The sequence below is a fragment of the Cyrtonyx montezumae genome, unplaced genomic scaffold, assembly GCF_038088225.1.
Source record: "Cyrtonyx montezumae isolate F1298 unplaced genomic scaffold, pur_monq_1.0 scaffold_1, whole genome shotgun sequence".
NCBI lineage: Eukaryota > Metazoa > Chordata > Aves > Galliformes > Odontophoridae > Cyrtonyx > Cyrtonyx montezumae.
Window position 1 is genome coordinate 16,852,941 of NW_027071825.1, and position 21,846 is coordinate 16,874,786.

Sequence of the window (21,846 nt, forward strand, 5' to 3'; positions counted from 1 at the left end):
CCAATCTACAAGCAACTGCTGCTCTGCTTCTACGTACTACTGCCAGTCTGAATTTACCTTGTTTGCAATACTTGTGATGAATGACTTGATGTCCAGATTAGTCGGACAACTCTTCTGACAGGGGGCATCTGCACACTTCAAGCATCTGCAGAAAGAAAAAGAAATGTGTCACAGAGATACAGAATATCAATGCAGCCAACAGCATAAGGTTTTCAAGTGAGCATGGCAGAAGATAAGATGCAAATGAATAATACAGAGCATATTCATAAAACTTCTGCTTAAAAACTCAGAGTTACCTTGCTATTACTGAATTAATTTGCACACACATTAACTATGAGAGTACTACAGACAATGCACACAAAGAAATTAAAAGTAAATTAAAAAGAACAAACAAGATTGAAATACCTGCAGTGAAAAAATGGACTAACTTTTTCAATCACATACACAGCTTTTGGTTTTGTTTGTTGTTGTGCATATTTTTTTTTCTTTAAATTAAGGGTGGAATAAGTGAGAAGGCAAAGCCTGTTAAATGAAAGATTAATTAGCCTTTCATCTTCCTGTTCATTACCATCTAGATGGGTACCGCAGATGCCATGGCACTAGGAACTGTAATGCTGGAATTTGACAGCACTTGTGGTAGCACTGTTTGGTTTCCCTCACAGATCCCTTCATGCAAAAAGGGTCCCAAAGGAACCATTTAAAGGGAAAAAAGCCTCATGGATTGCAAAGGCTGGAAAATGTGGTAAAGCCAGACTTGGGTTCAACAGCATGGCAGGTTACTAGTTCAACTAGACAGAATGTCAGAAGGCTGTGGCAGACAAGAACCAGATTTAGCTGTGGCAGTTACAAGCTTTGCTGCCCTGCAGAACAAATATGTTACAAAAGCCTTACCCAGCAAAGGCAGGCCAGTGGGAACCTCAAAATGTTTGTGTGTCCAGAGACTGAGCCAGGAGGATGCTCTTAGCATTCCAAGGAGAAAAAAAAAAATACAGAAAAGCTCTGGTACTAGAAGCCAGGAAAATAGGAGTTACACTAGAAAAAAATATGACACAATAAGGGCTTGGGATAATCATTTTGTCTACGTAGGCAGTAAGAAATAAGAAGTGGAAAAAAAAAAGGGAAAGAATGCATTATGACTTCTTGGCTCTTCACTTTCCTGAATGCAGTTTCCTTTAAAATGTAACAGTCCTGTATCCAAGATCAAAGGAACTTCATTTAATGTAAAATAGATTTCTATGAACTATATATAGAAAAGCCTCATGTCAAAACCGACTAGAATGGCATGTAGCAGGATAAGCAGTACAGCAGTTACTAGTTGTGGCTATTAAGCATCTTTGTCGGATAGTATCTTTTTTGAATTTTGAGCTGCTTCACAAATAACAGCTGTTGAAAATGTCAGCTATTTAAAAGGGAGAGGGGGAGGCAACTCCAACTTGAATGCTAGCTTTTGGGGAGGAGGGGAGAGGGCCATGAATATGCCAGTCCAGACTTTCTCTTATAATAATACCATCTTCCCATTCTCCGAGCACTCTGCAGACTAAAGTGCACCAGGCTGCCATTAATCCCACTTATCACCCTGACAGCTCTGTAATTACACTCCTGCTATAGCTAGGTACTGTAAGGTACTGAAGTCCTAATAAAACATCAAGCACTGTGCAAAATGCATGCTGGTGAGGTATTTTATTAAACTTGGGGGGTTGATCATCAAGTGACATTCATGTTGACCTATTTTTCTATTTGACAATAAATTATGCTTTGACCATACCATAATAGATATTACAGAGTGCATTTGCTGTACCAAGGAGCAAAGGTACTGCATTCTGGTGAGCCAGGCAAAAAGTGTAAATACAATAGTACAATCATTCACCAGAAAGTTATTACATAAATTGCTTCAAGTGATTGATCCGTTCAAAAAATCACAGAAATATTATGCTGAAGGGAATATGGCAATAATTATAATGAGCTTCAATTCAACATGCATGTTCCTATATAAAGATATGTTAGGTATTACATGTCTTTATTTTTCTTTAACTGCCTTCCCATTCTATGAAATCTCCCCTTTCATTTAAAAAGATTATTTTGTAAGTATGATTTTAGCTCAAAATAATGTAAAGACTATATGAATTCTGTTTTTCTAAATCCCCTACTGATCTCCACCAAATATAAATGAAGAATTATATGTTTGACAACAAAAAATGTTATTTTTTTTTAAATGGTCATACTGTTCTGGACTGCATAAATTTGCAAAACATTAGACAAAGCAAAATCTATGCTAATCTCTGAGAGTTATGTAAACATTTCTTAGTATGAAAAGAAAAAATAGCTTTTGATTATCAGAGAACATCCTATTATCAATTGCTTTCCCCATTTCTTCATGGAATCAAATCTCTTTCAGAAACATATGAGCTACACTGAGTCTTAAAAGATAGTGTATTCACCTCTGCACTTCTGCAAGGTCTTTGACATTGTACTGCAACACGTCCTTATCTCCAAATTGGAGAGAAATGGATTTGAAGGGTGGATTATTCAGTGGATAAAGAATTGGTTGGAAGGGCACAGGCAGGAGGTCAGTGGCTCTACGTCTGGCTAAAGACCAGTAACAAGTGGTGTCCCCTAAAAGGCAGCTCTGGGATCTCCAGTCTTTAGTACCTTTATTCAATTGTCTATGTGATCGATAAAGTACGCTCTCAGCAAGTTTTTCAGTGACACCAATGCAAGTTCATAAGTTCATAAGTTCATAAGGTTGGAAAGGACCTATAAGATCATCTAGTCCAACCATCCTCCTATCACTATCTCTACCCAACTACTAAATTAAGTCCTTTAGCACCTCATCTAAACGCTTCTTGAACAGCGCTAGGGATGGTGCCTCAACCACCTCCCTAGGCAGGCCATTCCAGTGCCTGACCACTCTTTCAGAAAAGAAATGCTTCCTGAGGTCTAATCTAAATCTTCCCTGGCGCAACTTGTGGCCATTCCCTCTCGTCCTGTCATTACTTATCAGGGAGAAGAGGCCTACCCCCTCCTCACCACAACCCCCCTTCAGGAAGTGGTAGAGTGCAAGTGATGCAGTTGACACAAGAAGGCAGCATACCATCCAAAGGGACCTGGACAAACTAGAAAGGTGGGCCCACAAGAACCTACTGAGATTCAAAAAGGCCATATCAGGGTAATCCCAGATATATATACAGACTGGGATAAGAATTTATAGTCGGCATCCCCACGGAGAATAACTTCAAGGTCCTGGTGGACTGGCTTTAAACTAAAAGAGGTAAGGGTTAGGTTAGATATTAGAAGGAAATTGTTAACTCAGAGGGTGGGAAGCCACTGGTGCAGGCTGACTAGGGAAGCTGTGGACACCCCAACAGTGGAAGAGTTCAAGGCCAAGTTGGACAGAGACCTGGGCAGCTTGATTAATGGGTGGTAACTCTGCCATGTAGAGGTCCTGGAACAAGATAAATCTTTAATGTCCCTTACAACCCAAGCCATCCTGTGATTCCATCACATTTCATTTATCTCCATGCAAAAGGCAACACATTCTTTGTACCACTAAATCCCGACTTGAGAATCTCAAAAAAAATTAATATTTTTCATTTTGGAAGCACTTTGCTGTTGATTCAACTCATTCTTATTGCAAAATGGTGAATTAAGTTAGATATAAAACAGCTAAAAATCCTATGCAAGTGTAGCATATTTTCATAACTATTTATGCAAATATCATTATTTGGCAAAGCCATGCAGACATGCCTGTGATTATGTCATGACAAAAATTCACATTTCCCACAGAATCTAAACTCAAATTTTACATCTTTTGTTGAAGAGTGTTGAATTATACAAACATGTCCCCAGTGAACTTAACATCTCGGACATTTTGTTTTCAAAAATGTTGCAACACTGTGGTTATTTAATGTTAAAGGTGAGCACGCCTGTAAATCTCTTTCAGAAACAAAAATACATATATGAAAGATGCTTATGTAGTAGCCCAACATTATCAGCTATAAGATTTGTACCTAACAATTTTGTCAGTGCAGAATTGGCACCTAAAATTGTGCCCTTACACAGAAACTCATTCAATCCACCCATAATAGCATAGGTACTAAGACAAACAAAACAACCCACAACAGCAACACAAGCAACACTGAGAACAGCATATTTCAAACATCTGAAAGCAATAAAAGGAAAAAGCACTTCAGAAGTAGTGATTTTTGTTTCAGTGAAATAAAAAATAAAAATGGAATAGACAAATAAATTGCAAATTTCTGGAACAAATACTACTCTTTGGGAAAGAAAAAAGATGTAAGAGAACTATGAAACATTAAAAACAAACACAAACAGACAAAGAAAAGAAATGAGGAAGAAAAGATATTAGATAACGAAGTTAAATTATTTATGTACCAAAATCTTTCTTCTGGGATATAATGACATCAGAAAATAGTTCTATATTTAGAGAAAGGGGAAAAAAGGGGACGGGGGGGAGTGACGACAAGAGAGACGCTTAGAAGCACACTAAATCCTGATCAATTTATGTTAGTTTCAACAGAAGAAACACTGACTGAGACAGAGTTTCCAGCTCTATTTGGAGAAGTTTCTAAAACTTTAACTGCTAGTCAGGGAGATAGCCCTGATAGTGAAGAGTCTCACAGAGATATTCAGTGTATATATATCCTTTGGTCAACCAGTTCTAAAAGAACAGCAGAGTTCACTCCACCAAACAGATCTGAGAACAGTTCACATTAAGAGATTTGGACATATGCTAGTTTAAAAGAGATGCTGGAATAAAGATCCATAAGTTTTATCTACTGCAATGAAAAGAGACCGGTGGGAATCTAAAACTGGCAGCTGCAAAAAGAGACTTGCTGTCTTTTGGGGAAAAAAACAATGAAAAACACCCCACCTTTTTCTCTTCCTTTACATTTCCCAGGGTGCAGAAGATCAGAAAGATTATAAAGAAGTGGGGAGATTTTTTGCCAGGTATAAATACTGAAATATAATAAAAATAGATAGCAAATTCTGATGAGTACTAAAACAAATAAGACTTAGAGATATTGTGTTCATTCAAAATCAAGAAGCAGAAAAAGTGAGTAACACATGTAATGCTGAGAACTCTGCTCTGTATGTGCACTTTAACAATGAAGACAAAATGATCCCAGAGTCAACTGCATGCATGTAATTTTGCACCGTGGAAAGAACAAATATAATTGCCCCGAAATGCCTCTAAATGTGAAAAGCATCAGAAACTGTACAGAAAAGCAGTAAACAGACTGTACAAGAAAGCAGGGATTGCGGTTCTGGATATGTAACACTGTCATCCTGGAATAACAGTGAGCCTTACTGGAATGGTGCTGACAGACAGCAAAGTGCCACACCCATGGTTTGGAGCTATTTACTAGCTACTTAATGACCTAGCAAGACAGAACTCATGAGGAAAGCAGCGTATTAGAAGGAAACACATATAAGCAGGTACAGAACTTGGAAGAAGACTTACAGACTGCAAGAAAAAAAGTGGATTCAGAGAAAATTCAGAGAAAATAATGGAAAAAGTGGCTTGTGTCCCTATGATTTCCGGCACTTGCATTCCAAGAATTTATTCTTTTCATACAAAGAATAGCATATTTAGAAATACCCAGCACACAGTGCCCGCCATGGCACAGGACTTAAACATATTCACTATTACACAAACTGGCACTAGCAGTTCATATCTAAAGAAAGGGAAGGAAATTTTCCCACATCATCACTGCTGTCTCTCTGGCAGCTTGAGAGTTCTCTGAGCCTTCTGCAGACCCACAGAAAAAAATGGAAAGCCTCTGTCTGCACATTAAGATGACCAGAAGAAGCAAATTTTAAAACAGGCAGTCTATACAATCAGAAACAGGTAACACATTGCTGCTGGCAGCAGCAGGAGGTATAAGGGAAGTGCTTCCCATTGAAAAGACAAAATGCTAGTTGAGAGTTAGCCTTCGGACAAGAACATTTCCTATCCAAATACTGCATAATGGCACTTACAGACAAGGTTATTTTTAGACACATAAAAGACAGTAAATTGTATGGACATTCCAAACCACTCAATTCATCAGTGACTCATTTTTTTTTCTTTGTCTCCACATATAACTCTGTTTTCTCATCTACTTTTGAATCGCTCTTGACAGCAGGAACCCTTCTCTTCTCATTGCATTATCCTGTCTATCTTCTTGTTTTCTGTATTCTTTTTTGTCTCTACAATTTTTTAATCATTGTTCATTACACCTTTACCTTATTGGATGATGCTAATAAAAGTGTATGCTCCAGTATCTGATGAGAGGTGTTTCTGACAGTTGTGTTAGAGAGCACCTGCACCAGCTAGTTCTCATCTTCTGATTTCTTGATACTATTACTTCAGTGTTATTTATTAAAATTTGTGCTCCTCCAAGTCCCTGAAAGCAGCACTTTGTTTGCCATCCTGAGCACTTGTGGCTCAGCCACACCTAGTCTTACAACTGTTTTAAACCGGTACATTTCTGTTCACCACAATGGTGATCCCTTTCACACAGAAGACAGCTGTTACATGATGTTCAATATCCTTTTAATCCTCTATAGACCTTAGACAGAATGAGTTGACAGAACTGACAGTTTTTATTACAGCTTGCCCTGTACACAATAATCTTCTTTCACCTGAACTATTCTCCCAGAAGTGATGCTGACTTTTTGACTTATATTGAGGATTACCTCTAGTCTTTATAAGAAAGAAGAAATTATTTTTATGTGGCATGACTCTTATCCTGTGTAAGTTACCTTTTCAAAATACGAAACACCTGTTGTTTGTCTTAGTGTCAATGAGACTCTTTTGGGTTCATGTCAGAAAAAATACAATTCACATTAAGTTATAAATATTCTCTCACAAAATGCTTCCATCATCTACATCCATCTTACCAATGACACCATACAACACATTGTTAACAACAGCAGTTCAGATCTGTCATTCATTTGTATTGGAAGTTTTCAGTACAAATATATAATAAAAATAATAATGTATATAAATAGTCATTGAAAGAAACTAAGGTATAACGAAAATGCATGCATTGGTAAATAAAGGGTTCTCAGTTCAAAACTATAAGGCCAGAAGAAACAGATTTCTCCATTACAGTGCAACAGAGACCCTAACAATTAGACCAACAGTGCTAATGCTAATTTGTCTTGCAATTTGGGTGCATCAACTACTCCAGCACAATTAAAGCAACAGAGACTTAAAGAAACTTTGTGAAGTAATCATCTTGGGAAAGGTAAAAACTGGATAAGCTAATGTTATCATCACTTTTAAGATCTGATCTCCAAATAATCTTTGGCTCTGTTTTGTTGCATCACCAATGGAGAACTGATAAGACTGATTCTGGACACATCCAAGGCACATTTCAGCACTCTATACACAATAAATTCCCATCGTTTCTGAGCCCATAATGCTATTACCAAGGGATAGGGTTGCTGGGAGAGGAAATAGGGTAAAAGACCAAGGAGATTTGTGGAGGCTTTGCTAGTAATGTCACCTGAAGATTTGATCCTATGTTGAGCACAGTCCAAAGCAGACAAAAGCGTTAATTACCCCACTGAACACTGTATTCAAAATAAGAGTTTCAGTTTGCTTTGTATCCACACTTGGAGAAAGATAAAAGATTTTTAGCTGGCACTGCAATTCAAAACTACAGAAAAACTACATGTTCAGCCATATTTTCACCACGAACCTGATAAACAAACTTCTTCCCATGTAGGAGGTATTCAAACGGCTTCTCCCATTTTTTTGTTGTTTGTTTCCTTGTTTTTTTTTCTGTTAGAGAACCCTCGGTAAAAACTCACTCCTGAAAGACAGTGAGCACTCTAATTCATTATCTGATTGTTTAACTATTCCTTATTTTAATATGACCGTAGCCCCCAGTGAAACTCAGACCATTCATTTGCCCTCATTCAATTTAAGCCCTTAAGGGATTTGATAAACCAGCCTAGCACAAGTCTTCCAGAAACAAGCTCCCAGAGCCGAGAAGGAGCTCTGGCATCCTCACTCTTTTTCTCACCTGAAAATTTAAATGGCTATATATTTGAGAATGACATACTGCTCCTCACATCCATTCCCTGAGAGGATTCACTAGTATGTAAACAGCTAGGATTCAGGAGGCAATTCTAAATCTTAATATCTTTTATAGAAATTGCACACATGCAACCACAGTCTTCCATTCTCTTCTGCAGACAAAGTTTTCTCATGCAACACCACACTAAGTGAGGCATGGTAATTATATACATTTTTATTCTCATTTCCCAAACTAGATATCGTTCACTTTTTTTTTTTTAATCAAAGGGATATAACATATTCCTATTTAAAATATATAAACATCTTAAAACATGTGGCATTTTCTCATATTCCTTGCTGTTACTGGAAATATTTTTTTCTTCTCTACCTTAAATTCGTTCAAAAAGGAAAGATTCAACAGCCCTTTTAGCAGATGGAAACTTAATAGCAAAAATCACATAGGCAAACTACAGGGGCCAGCACAGGGCAAAAGAAGCCCTTTACAAGGTTAAGGTTACATAACACATGTTGCATTCAAAATACCCTGAGTTTAAAGATAAGTAGCATTTCATAGAATATAGCTTTATTTCCTAGAATTAAACACTCTAGCTCATTAAAACCGAAAGAATGGCATGCACATGCTATATCTACATTTTGCTATATCACCTTCACTGTGGAGAATTTTACAGTATTCTCAGTGTAATGACATGAATGAAAGACAGTCAACAGTCATTCTCCAGGCTGTTGACACTTATATAAAAGAAGCAAACAAACAAAAACACTCTTCTGAAAGAGTGGTCAGGCACTGGAATGGCCTGCCTAGGGAGGTGGTTGAGGCACCATCCCTAGCGCTGTTCAAGAAGCGTTTAGATGAGGTGCTAAAGGACTTAATTTAGTAGTTGGGTAGAGATAGTGATAGGAGGATGGTTGGACTAGATGATCTTATAGGTCCTTTCCAACCTTATGAACTTATGAACTTATGAAAAAAATAGACATGGAAGGTGTTTTTGTTTGTTTTTAGTGAAACCTGATGGAGAGAACAGTGGTAATATGAAGGTTCAATGCTATGAATTTGACAGACAAGCAGATTTACAACCTGTTCCTCTTGATGGAAAGGCTGATTAACAGAACCACCATATTGCACGTTTTCTCTCTGATCACATACTGATTTGTCAAGAGTAGAGAAACTACATGCAGACTGCTTGACTGGGGCTATAAGATAGCTGGACAACCTTTAGTTCCCACCAACCAGGGTTAATGTACAGTTACATGGTCAGAAGGCAAGATGAAATGACCTAATAGATTTAGACTATTAGACTGGAATGGTTCATCAGATATGTTGGAAAATATTTCAGAAAAATGCAGCTTAGAGAAGTTTTAGGATGGATTAATAAAAACATTAATGTGTTAATCCACCATGGTTAGATATATCACTTGTTCTTCAGTGTGGGGCATGAAATTGCTTTGTGAATTCTCAAATTGTTAGTCTTATGTCAAATATGGCAATCCCAGGACTGCAAATGAAGTGCAACTGAAAAGCTGTACTCCTCCCATTTCCCAAAGGCACTGCACTTTCAAAAATCTGCTGGAAGGATTTAAATATTCTCCTCTGATAGATACTATCTTTTGCTACAAATGAGAAGATGTCTGCCTTTAGGCAATTCTATTACATAGTTATTTGAAAACAATTACAGGAAAAAAAAACATTAAAATTGATTTATGTAAAAAGTACTCTTCAAAGATCCAAATAATGCATTCCTTACACAGTCTAGGAGTCAGTACAAAACATAGCTTCTTTTCCACTCTGATTACCTGCTCTCTTTACACAAAAAACACACACATTACTGATAATTAGCCACTTCACAACTGCTCATACAAACCAAGCTGAGATACTATAATTTTAGCATTTCTATTTTCTAATGCAGAAGCATTAAATTTTGGTGACTAGATCTGATAATTTCCAGTAGCTTCATGCCTCACACTTTCAAGAATGCTGTCATACAGCCTGTAGTGTCAACACAATCACAAGTCTAGCTTCCTTACTAGTGTCCGTCTTCTTTAACAGCAAGGGCCACTGACCGCTTTCTGTACTATATTTGAATGTCAAAAGAAGTGGATACATACAGACTCATACAGCTCTTATTAAAGCTTTTTTTTGCAATAAGGATCCCGAGACTCACTACCACACTTTTTTTTTTTTTTTTAAATCACTAGACAATCATCTGTTCCTTTTGACCTGAGCACCACTATGGCTAAAAACCTTCTACAATTCCATGAAGGAAGACAATAGGTCAACCTTCTCAACTGTTACTAGTTTCAGTCTCTAGCATCCTGGCTCAGGAAAGTCAACAGAGAAGCCTAATGCACTCCTTCTCTACTAGAAACTAATTGCAGCAGAATATGTTCAAATCTTGGGCTGATTTAAGAGTTTAGATGATGAGGGCACAGCTTTATCAGATTCCTTTCTCAGTCAGGATTTGTCTTGTTAGTAACTTCAAAAGCAGTTTGTTCACCTGCATGAAGACATCTTGATAACACTTTCTGTAAGAAGCAGTATTTTCTGTTAGAAAACAATACCAGCTACCAATTCCAACAACAATTCCCATAACAATTCCATACCAGCTACCTTCCAGGTATATTTTGGAGCATTACTTTCTATGAGAATGTGAATACTGATACATTCTTAGGTCAAGATAGGCACATAAAAATATTAGAAACTACCTAGTTCCATACTCAGTTTTGTAGTTTCAATATAAATTCAAAAAATATATTAAATTATGTATTGGTTGTGCCACTGATATTCAGTTCTGCAACATGAAGCAGTGGAAAAGGAGAGGATAAATTAAGGTAAATACATTTATCCACTTGTAAATCAGTCAGCAAAATATTTTTCCTTTGCAAGCCTGGAATAGCAGAAAAATACAGTTATTGACTCTTTAATTTCCCATTTCACAGTGGGCTTCAAACATACTGGATGTGCATCATGACCAGTAAAACATGCTTGGAAATAGACCCAAAATATTATTTTAAGCACTTATCTGACTGAAGCAATTGTCTTCATAATCAGAAGATGGTATATTTTAGCAATCATCATAGGTATTTCAGGATAGGATAGGAAAGGAGAACAGTAAAAAAAAATCTTTTCTTCATCACTTCATTTCTGCGACTAACTCCTACAATGAACAGGAGATGAATTTCAATCTTTGCTATCTTTCAAAGAGAAAAATCAAATATAAATTCTCTATGCCATAAAACTAACACAGAACAAAAAAGAAACAAAATTCTGAACAAAATTCCTGCCTGCGTTTTTGAAAAGATCACACTATAAATCAGTGTTGGTAATTTCTGTACACTGTAATCTTAAGGAATTATACTGATTTTTGTTTACAGAATATCACGACATAAATCTTTATCCACAGTTTCAAACAAAAGCAAGATAAATACATACAGTGTTTGATAAGGTAATAAAACCCTCCAGTTTTTCAGAAGAGAAAGCAAGGACTCTGCTCTGTCAATGTTCTACCACCAATAGTGCAGAGTATTTATTAAAACATATTTGAGCATGCTTTCTAAGTTTCATAGCAAGATGATGCACTACCATCAACAATTAACACTGAACAACAGATGTCAGAACTGATTAAGAACATTATGTTGTGCATTATTCTTCTTTGTTTGTTCACTTGCTGATTTGTACAATTCAGTAATTCATAAAAGGGTCTTCCTATCATTAGTGTAAATTAGTAATTTTCTAGAACGTAATTAAATTTACACTTTACATCATTGCCTTTGTAATGATAAAACGTATTGCAGTCAAATGAAATTCTAGGGTGATCGTTATGAACCTGAAAATAGCTCTAGATAACCTTCTGACATACTTCTCAATATTAGCCTGATGAGTGCACAGTATTATCATCAGCAGTTTTCTGCTTGTCGGGAAAATATAATGCTATATTTCTATTACTTTCTTCTGATAGCACTATTCACATATTTTAAACTGAAGTCATTCCTATGCTAAGTAAACCCTATTACTTACAGACCAGTAACATTTCCTGTTCTACTCCTTCTCCAACACAATCTTCCTATAGTTAAAGCCAAAGTCACTACGCAGAAATTCCAGGATCATTATGTTCCATCAAAGAATTTAAACTTCAATTTCCATTTTTAGATTCAGAAAAATAATCCTCCAACTAGTACTTCGCAGTTGTAATTTGTAAGAAAAATTTACTGTGAATTTTGGAGGGATATATGTTATATTTATTGCATTTATAACATTAATAACAGTTCATAAAACAAATAATACAAATAATGAATAATTCAAGCAATTTTCACCTATAAACGGGAAAAATCTAACTAGTTTAGAGATACTGTAATTTCATTTTCCCTTTCTTGATATTATGACCAAAAAAATATGAATTCCAGCATTTTCTACATACTCACAATGTAAGCAAGGCAAGTTATGGAATGCAAATCATCTCAGCTGCAGTTAAAATCAGTTCATTTGTCATCTGTGTGATAAATGGCCTCAAGTACTACACTTCTGATATAGGTGGTTCATAATGGCTCATGCTACTGTGTCATAAATACGTCATAATTAATAATTTACTGTGACTATAAATGGCAACTAAGGACTAAGGCATAGAACAATTCAGCAATTTTCAGCAGCCTACACCTTGAAAATCTCTTGTATTCAAGCATCTTAGCCAATACCTGAACCATTTCTGGGTACTCCACTGGACCTTTATGCTATAAACTAATTTCTTAATTTAATAAAAACCCTTCTGACTTCCTTTTTAAGCTACATGGATTAACAGAACCCTAACTCTGCTGCCACATGTAAGCAAAATCATGACTGCAGTGAGGTTTCTAACTTCACTGTACCCTAAGGTGAAATTATGCCAATGTTTTCTGCTCGCTTTTACTCGTGTTTGTTCTGATGAGTAAAAGGCAACACAGTGTTTACTTTGATTTTGGAGGTAAATCATTGACCATAAGAAGATTGTTGAATTTCAAATGAGAAACTGTTGAAGGCATTAATAATGACTAAAAAAACACCTTTTTAGGCAACTGTCAAAGTTGGAGGCCTATTTTAAAAGGAAGACTAGCCTGTAAACAGAAGCAGTGATACTAGAAGTCAGTGAAATTCAGAGTTCCTTGATGACATGTTTTTTAAACATCTTCTGGAAAAAAAAAATACTGCTTTAATAAATAACATCAAGTAACATCAATTTGTTTTTCATATAATATACTTGAATTAATATTAACCAGAGCACCAAAGTAATTGTACTGATTTTAACACCTGAATGAGAACAGGTTGCACATAGTTATTAAACAACAAATTTTGTTAATGTCAAAAGGAAGTTTATTTCTAATACAAAATCCTAAGGCACAGAATACACCATTTTTCAAATTTTGCTAGAGACTGCTGTAGTCTCAACAATTAATATCATCATAATGCCAGATGATAAAATACTTTTTCTATTTAGAGTGACAGAATTATTATTTGTAAAATACCTCATTTCCAAAGGTTTTATTTTTAAGATTTTTGAATAGCTTACATAAGTCTCTTATAAAAATTACTGCTTAAATTTTCTGACAATTTTGAAGATACACAAAATAGCTATCACTATTGAAAAAAATTGGTTTATTACTTAGCATTTTTACATTTTCCGAAAATGAAGACATCATATTTCATGGACAAGAGGTCTATTTGCATTTTAAAAGTATGAAGCAGAAATGGTGTTTGAAATTACCAATAACGATGAAGGACTAGATAGCCTTAAACTGTTCATAATACTCAGTTCACTCGATATTGTCTCCAGTGCATCTAACTACAATATTAATTACTGCAATAAATAGTATGTTCACACACTAATGAGAAATCCTACAGATTAATTTTTATTATATCTTTCCCTTAATAACTATCCTATCAATTTGATCTCTTGGATCTGAATATCAAAATAACAATCATACACAAAGGTTTCCTATTCATTTCAAAAAGAAATAAGGTATAATTTAGCATGTATACATACTACATCATAACACTAAAGAGACATTTTATTTTACATCTAATTCTGATGGCTTATTTTCCTAAAAAATACCAGAAGGGTAATGAATGTTGACAGACTGCGTTCAAAATATTCTGAACAAGAGACAGTAATTTGTACACTGTGATCACCACATGGAATAACATGATTTAACCCATTCAGCCATTTTACCAAATATATCAGAAGTATTAGCATAAAACTTTATTTTTTAGTTAAATAGGAAAAGAAGCAGGTATGCATATATTTATTAGAGTAACAAAAAATATTTTCTAATTGTATGTAACACTTTGAAGACATACTCTGCACAGTACAATCTCACTTTTTGACCAAATTTCAGGTTGACTAACTTCCTTACTCAATTCACAGCAGTGTATTACAACTTACTACAGTTCTAACTCTGGTATTCATTGCACACTATAATAAAAGAAATAAAGATCCTTCACATTGCTAAAATAAGGTGTGACTGAAGACAGCAAAACGTGAGCATTTGTTTACAATAGAATGCACAAATCTAATGTTTTATTTGTATCGGGGCTGGCACAAATCACTCGCTAACAAAAGCATTAGTGCTATCCTGAGGCTGCAGCCTGCAAATAAACAACTTTGAAGAGAAACTATCCTGAAGGAAACCTCTACTTCCTCCTGTCATATAAAGCATCCATCTGTCTCATGCAGACTTAAAGAAGTGTGACTCTGATATCCAGTAATTCTATTGAATAGCTTTGAAGGTATTCAATAGACAGGGAATTCATAAATAGGAAACAAATCCCTTTCTATCTTAATCAGACTTTTAAACTCAATAAATTCAAAATGCAATTTCTGAATTAAACAAGCTATGGTATTCCCACAAAGAGAGGTTTGGGAGCACTAGACCTTTGAGATTTAACTGTTTTCAGGCAATACATCAACAAAAAGATCTTGACTGAGTTTACCCTGCCAAAGAATAACTAAAAAACAGTGTGCCCCAGAGGAGACTGCCCTACGTCTTTAGCCATCAGTCCCTTCTGAAAGCTGAATTTAACAGTTAGTTAAAAGGTACTTTGAAGCAAGGAAAACTGAGAGGGAAAATGGACATTTTTTAGCAGATTACATCACCAAATGAGATTCAAATTCTGTGTTTTTAAGGAATTCTCTACTCAGAGATCATAGAATCCTTAGAGTTAGAAAGGGCACCTGAAGACCAGCTAATCCAGCTCCTCTGGAATGAACAGGGACATCCACAGCTATATCAGATTGTCCAGATTCTAATCCAGCCTTTCCTTGAAAGGCTTCAGGGACAAGGCACCCACCACTTCACTTACTTATCTGGTCAACCTCCACAAATGCCTCACCAAACTCACTGTAGAAGCCTTTTTCTTTATATCTAACACAAATCTGCAGTCTTTAAACTTGAAACCATTTCCCCTTGTTCTGTCACCACAGACCCCGCTGAAGAGACTGCCTAATTCTTTCCTGTACCTCCCTCTTAGATACTGAAATACTATCAGGTCACCTCACAGCCTTCTCTTATCCAGGCTGAAGAGCCACAGCTCGCTCAGTCTTTCCCCATAGGAGAGGTGTTCCACCTCTTGAATCATTTTCCTGGACCTCTTTTGGATGAGTTTCAACAGATCTGTGTCTCTCCTGTACTGACTCCACATCTGGATGCAGTACTCCTGGTTAAGTCTCACCAGTGCGGAGTAGAAGGGTAGGATTGCTTCCTTCATTCTGCTGGCCATACATCTTTTGATGTAGCCCAAGATACATAATTGGCTTACTGGGCTGTGAGGGCACATTGCTGGCTCATGTCTGGCTTGCCATCCACCAGTACTCCCAGGTCTTTTTTGGCAGGGCTGTAATCTATTCTTTCATACCCTCAGTTGTTTGGTAGTGGATAAAGTCTCCATGGATGTCTCTGCAATTACTAGTGTTAGAATGACTTAGAAATCTACTTAATTTAAATATTTTTCAGCAAATATTTTAACAATAGAAATATTTCACCTCGCATTTTTAGAGTGATGATATATTTTAAACCTCAGAGGTAGGAGAAGGCAGAGGGAAGCTATACACTAAATGAAATGTCTTTTGCACAGTCACAAGTAGTTTTGGTTAATTACTTCTAACGTGTTAGACTATCCAAGTTTTAATCAACACAACCCTACTCTGGTACAGATGTTGACATCTGTAAAAGTTAGTGCAATTTTACCTCTTCCAGGCATTGTAGCACCTGGAAAAGCCACAGGGAAGAGAACATGGATTCTTATTGAAATTGCAGCAGCAGCTGTCAGCTCAGGAGGAGGCACATACCAATGTGAACCAGAAGGCAGCTTTGTATGAACCCACGCTATTCTTAAATACTCTTTAAGCAACACTGGGGAAAGGGTGATGAGAACAGAACTTGCCGGATGATGAAAAACTTAGGACAAACAAAGTTTTTAAATTTACCATGCAGATATATAAACATCAATTTTGTACTTGCACAAATTAATGACAGATACGTAACAATGAGCACACAGCTCATAGCAACAAAGTAACTTATGTGAAATGACACAACATCTTACGATTCAGAAACCGGGTGACTTTTCTACATGAATACTGTCTATTACCACAATTAGTAAGAGGGAAAAAAAACAACCAAACCGACAACTCATATTTATCATAACATACTGAAAACATTAGTGTAAGAATCTGATAAATACATTACTGGATGCTCTCAAAAATAATCTACTTCTGCAGGGAAAATGAGAACAGATTCCAGACAACTATTTTGCAGAAATTTGATCCAGTTGGCACCAGGATTTAGAAAAATACTTTCTAGAGATGAGACCAATTTCTCCTATTTAGGGCACTCCTATAAAAATTATCATACAAAGATCAACTTCTACTCTTAATCTCAATTTATGAAAACAAAATATAAATGTTGAAAACGATCTATCGTCAAACACCCGTTGACCTCAACAGTATATTAAAAAAATCAAGAAAGAAGAAAAACAAAAACAGACATCATATATTATTGAATTTGCAGATCATCCTCACTACTTGTTCAGTGCTTACTTAGCATTATCTGGGGGAAAGCATACCCTACTCTATGTTAAACGCTGCTTTACTGTACTACACCTTTCACTCATTTCTCTGCCTTACTTTAGCATTTCTGAATTTCTCTGCTACAACTCATTTTAGCCTGTGCTCCCAGAAGATTGATTTATTAAACAAATGCATACACCACATATGCCGCAGTCTGAAGGGTTGCACGCTCAATAATAATCATTAGGTGTCACACACGATCATTCTAGAGACATCAGCATCAAAGAGTTGTACATATTCTTAGTCATCTTTTAAACTTTCAGTGCAAATCTCCATGGCAGCATATAAAACAGATGTTGGAATGGAACCTGTCATGAAGTCTCACTCCTGTGGTCCAAGCCAAGTACTGCATCAAAAATTTATTTTTGAAAACATAATGCTACCGGATTAATGAAATTATGATATATAAATAAAATGTGTTCAAAGATGTCTGCGTTCAAGTTTCAGAACACAAAACTGCATTTCATTCTGACTTTGGATGAGGTAAAAATGAGTTTACTTAGCCAAAGTTATCATTCAAGGATTTTGAACTGAATTCATAAATGGAAAGTGATCAAATACATTCATGCCTTATAGACACAAAACTGCTATGCCTCTCACATTATCTTTGCATCTCCTTTCCCTTTTGACAAGTTCATTGGGGAACAGGAAGACCCTTAATTTGGAAATTCACTGTAGAGTTCATTCAACCTTTATAACTTAGGTGCCCAACATTTTGGCTTGCCTGCACCATACCGAGTAAAGAGGCTGCATCTATGAGGGTTGCTCCAAAAGTAATGCCTCCTATTTTTTTCCATGTAAACGTCAACAGATACGAAGAGCACAATAACACTACTTAATAGGGCAAATCATCAGCTATGAAGGAAAGACAGACAAAAAAAGAAAGAGTTAATACAGTCACCACTATTAGCTATATATATTCAACAGCAGTGAACAATAACATACATACTGCTCTTGTAACAATCTGCACCAGAAGAGTTGACCACTGCCACTACTCATGAAAAACACCACCCACCACCTCACATCCACTCTTTGATCTCCATAAATTTTTAGCAAGGGCTAATGAATGTCAGTGGGTGCTATTTTTCTGCATAGAGGAATTCAGTGATACACCTTTGCTTCATACGCACTTCCATGTTAGATACCCATTCTGTCAGACTGCTGCCATCTGTCACACAGAGGCAACACATAGTGGAATGCTGGTGGGAAGGTTCAACATGTGCTGCTATACCACCAGCATCCACTTCTGATATCATAGGCCAGCATAATAAAGAAGGAGGTATTACTTTTATGAACAGCCATCATAAAATTTATAGTACAATTTGTGTAAGTAACAAAATTTACTATAATGTTTAATGTTTTTTGTTATTCAAACATTAAAAATAGAGCAACAAAAACATAAAACTAGCTTTTCAAAATCAAGTTAAAATATCCCACTAATGCATTCAGTTTTGATGGCAGCAGCTGCAATTCACAGCGAGTTCCTAAGGTGTCCATCAGAGATTTTGGTCAGTTTTACTCCTCTTGGGTTTCATTCTTGAAAACAGCTGCTCACAAATGTACAGACTGCCAAATGCAATGACATGAATAAGGCATGACTGTGAAGTGAGGGATATATCTTTCTGCTAAGACAGGAATTATAAAATTCATGTCTCTTTGCCAGATCAAATTTTGGATTGCAGCTCCGTACATTCAATTTGAAATTTCACACACAACGTATTCACGTCAACTCAAAACAGAGTTGTCAATAAGCCAAAAAATTGATTATTTTCTTTATTGCATCTTAAAACCTGTTCTCAGTTTATCACTACAAACAGTAAAGCTGCATATTTCTTGCTTCTTACAGGACTGTGTATAGCCATTGTATCAAAACGCAGAAACCTATTTGCCATGACTTGAGTTAGCACTGCAATGCACCCTCCCCATGCCCTGGTTTCTGCCCAGAGAGGATTAGTTGCATACCAATGTTAGGCTGGTGCTGAGAGATGGCTGTGCACCCAGGCCAGGCCTGAGCTGCCACCACAATGGTGCAGGGGCAGGAGGCAGCTGCATCACAAGCTGTGCCAGGCTGCATGCAGCCCGTGAGTTGGACATGCTTGCTTCAGAAGATCTTAAATTGCAGAGTAGCATAAGTGCTCTCACAGACATTAGGTGGTTTTAGCATCTTGTAGAAGAAATGCATAAATGACTTTAATTACCACCAGAGTCTCATATCTGCCGTTTATTTTTGGCAGAGCTGGTCATCGAAAAATATTCTCATATTAATAACCTTCTCAGTATAAAATTTGAATAAATTGGTCCATTTAATTTCAATATTTTATTTTCCCTATCTTTGAAAAATACGTACAGTCTTCTGTACAAATGTATATTATCTCAAAATCAAATGATCAGAGGAAAAAAGGTCCCAATGAACACTTCCAAAGATGCAAGCTAGATGTTGCATTCAATAGATGTATTTATTTCTACTTAGCATGACATGAAGCACTTTTAGACACTGTTTTACTGATATATATATAGTACATTACTCATTCTGAGAATTGCTTAGCATAATATTTTACAAATGGAAGAAAATAGCTACTTGCACACACATTTGTGACTCAAAGTCTTCATTTAAACAATGACACCCATCCATCACTAGTACACCATGGTGGATGCTTTTTACATTTTTTTTTTCCATGAAATGCAAGAATCTTATTATCAAGTATGTTCATAGCACATCAGGCATTCCTTCCTGCACACTGAACAAGTGCAGATGTTTGACAATTTCCTCATAGTACCTCAACTATTTCATCATACATTAATATCTCTCCACAGCTTCTAGAAAGAGATGGATGATCTGTTCCTGAATTGGAGTACAGGACTGCACTGATGGATGCCAAATTTGACCTCTAGACCTTGGGTAAACATGCCCCAGTAAAACAAAAATAAGAACTGATCAAGTATCTCATTTCTTTTAGAGCACTATGGAAGACTTAAAAATGAAATAAACCGGAAAAGCAGCTGACAATGTGTGGATATATAAATTATATATATATATACACACAAACATACAAAGTGCAGTTTCATTAGGTCACATTTTTAATGATTAGTTGTGACTATCTGTAGTTCCCTCTGCAGATGTATTTCTTTTCAGTTCTTCACCTCTGATAGGTATACTACTTGACAGCTAAAGGCAGATCTTTTCTGAATGCTATGAAATTTGATACAACTCCATTACCATCATCACTTAAAAATTCTGTGCATCCACGACCTAAAACTAGCAGTAGAGTGGAATGTAAGAAATCCACACAGGTTTTACTTACACCCACATGAGTGCCTTTTAGTTTTGAAGCACAGATAAAACATGCTTAGTCTGGTTTGAACTATTGCAGTATTCTTGTTAAAAACTACCATCTGTCAGAGATTATCCTATTTTACACAAAGGGAACATATGTTAATTATTAATCCTATTTTCTTAGGGAAACTTACTTACAAGATCAGGACTAGCCATGGTGTGACAGGAGTATTAGTGTTCTTACTGGATAGTCTCTGGATGAAACTCAGGATGGATTCCTTGAATACTCACAAAGAAAATCCAAAATGTTTCACACAGGGCACTGACCTCACAACAGGGCATCATGCAAGATAAAAACTGCTGCATTTCCAGGAGCTAAGTTTATCTTCATGAGACAATGAATCTACACGTAGTACAGATATTTCACTTGCAGAGTTAAGCACTGCACCCTACATTATACGTATGCTGATGCTTGTGTTTAATTTTAAGCATTTGGCTTTATTTAAAATTAAGTCTAAGAAGTAGGAGCTTCCCTGGTGCTCCCCAAAGCACTCAACGCTTTCCTGATTCTCCCATGTGTGCTAAGGGAAGATATTCATATCTGCAAATAGCACACTGATGTGCAGATTTAATTTATCCACAACAAAAACTGACGATAATCAAAAGTAGAAAAGGAAAGCTCTTCAGTGATCTGAGTGAGGGACGGTGAAAAGAAATCTTTTTCCCTCGAGGAATTATCTAATCACATATATCCTAGAGAAGCTGTTAAGCTTCAGGTTTCTACTTTAAGGCTTTTTTTGTTTTGTTTAAGCTATTCTGTACTGTTTGAGTGTACAGTATCATATATCACCTTCAATTAAAACTTAATTATCACTTGAGATTATTTTCCTGGACAGAGACAAATTGTCCAAAGTATTTCACAAACTTTTTGCAAGTTTGAGTATTTCCATGAGAAAAAAAAAACTACTGCTCAGTTGTTGGGAAAGAGTACTGAGCAAAGTAATTAAAGTGTCATATAGAATTAGCAGATGTTTAAGAACAACTCACAGTCCTAGGCTAAGTTTGTACAATGGGTGCCAGAAGTTCTGTCTATTAAGAACAAAACTGAAAATACTGATTCATCAAAATCAATTCCTCAAAGCAAGAAAATGGAGGATTCTGGATGAACTGAGATATACTAACATCCATAGGTCCTGAAATTTTCTATTTTGGAGGACATTTCCTTTGTTATAGCACATCTTCCTCGGCAAGGAAGAGGTTAAAATCTTGCTAAAAAAACAGAAAAAAGGCATTGAAAAGGTGCCTAAACTGCCAACCGTGGAGGAATAGTACTCCAGTTGAAACTCATTACAGAGACAACATAGGAGAACCAATCCAGCTTTTTATTTACAGTAGACACAGAAGTGACATGACCATCTTTCTATGTAGACTTAGAA

General features: G+C 36.2%; 1 protein-coding gene across 3 annotated transcripts in view; it reads right to left on the reverse strand.

Moving 5' to 3' along the window:
• The window catches only part of DPYD (dihydropyrimidine dehydrogenase), a 318,162-nt gene that overhangs the window by 241,679 nt on the left and 54,637 nt on the right, over positions 1 to 21,846 (reverse strand). For all 3 annotated transcript variants that reach the window (XM_065742081.1, XM_065742088.1, XM_065742097.1), the window contains exon 4: positions 58 to 145. In XM_065742081.1, coding sequence (XP_065598153.1) covers positions 58 to 145 — 88 coding nt within the window. The remainder of the gene's footprint in view (positions 1 to 57; positions 146 to 21,846) is intronic.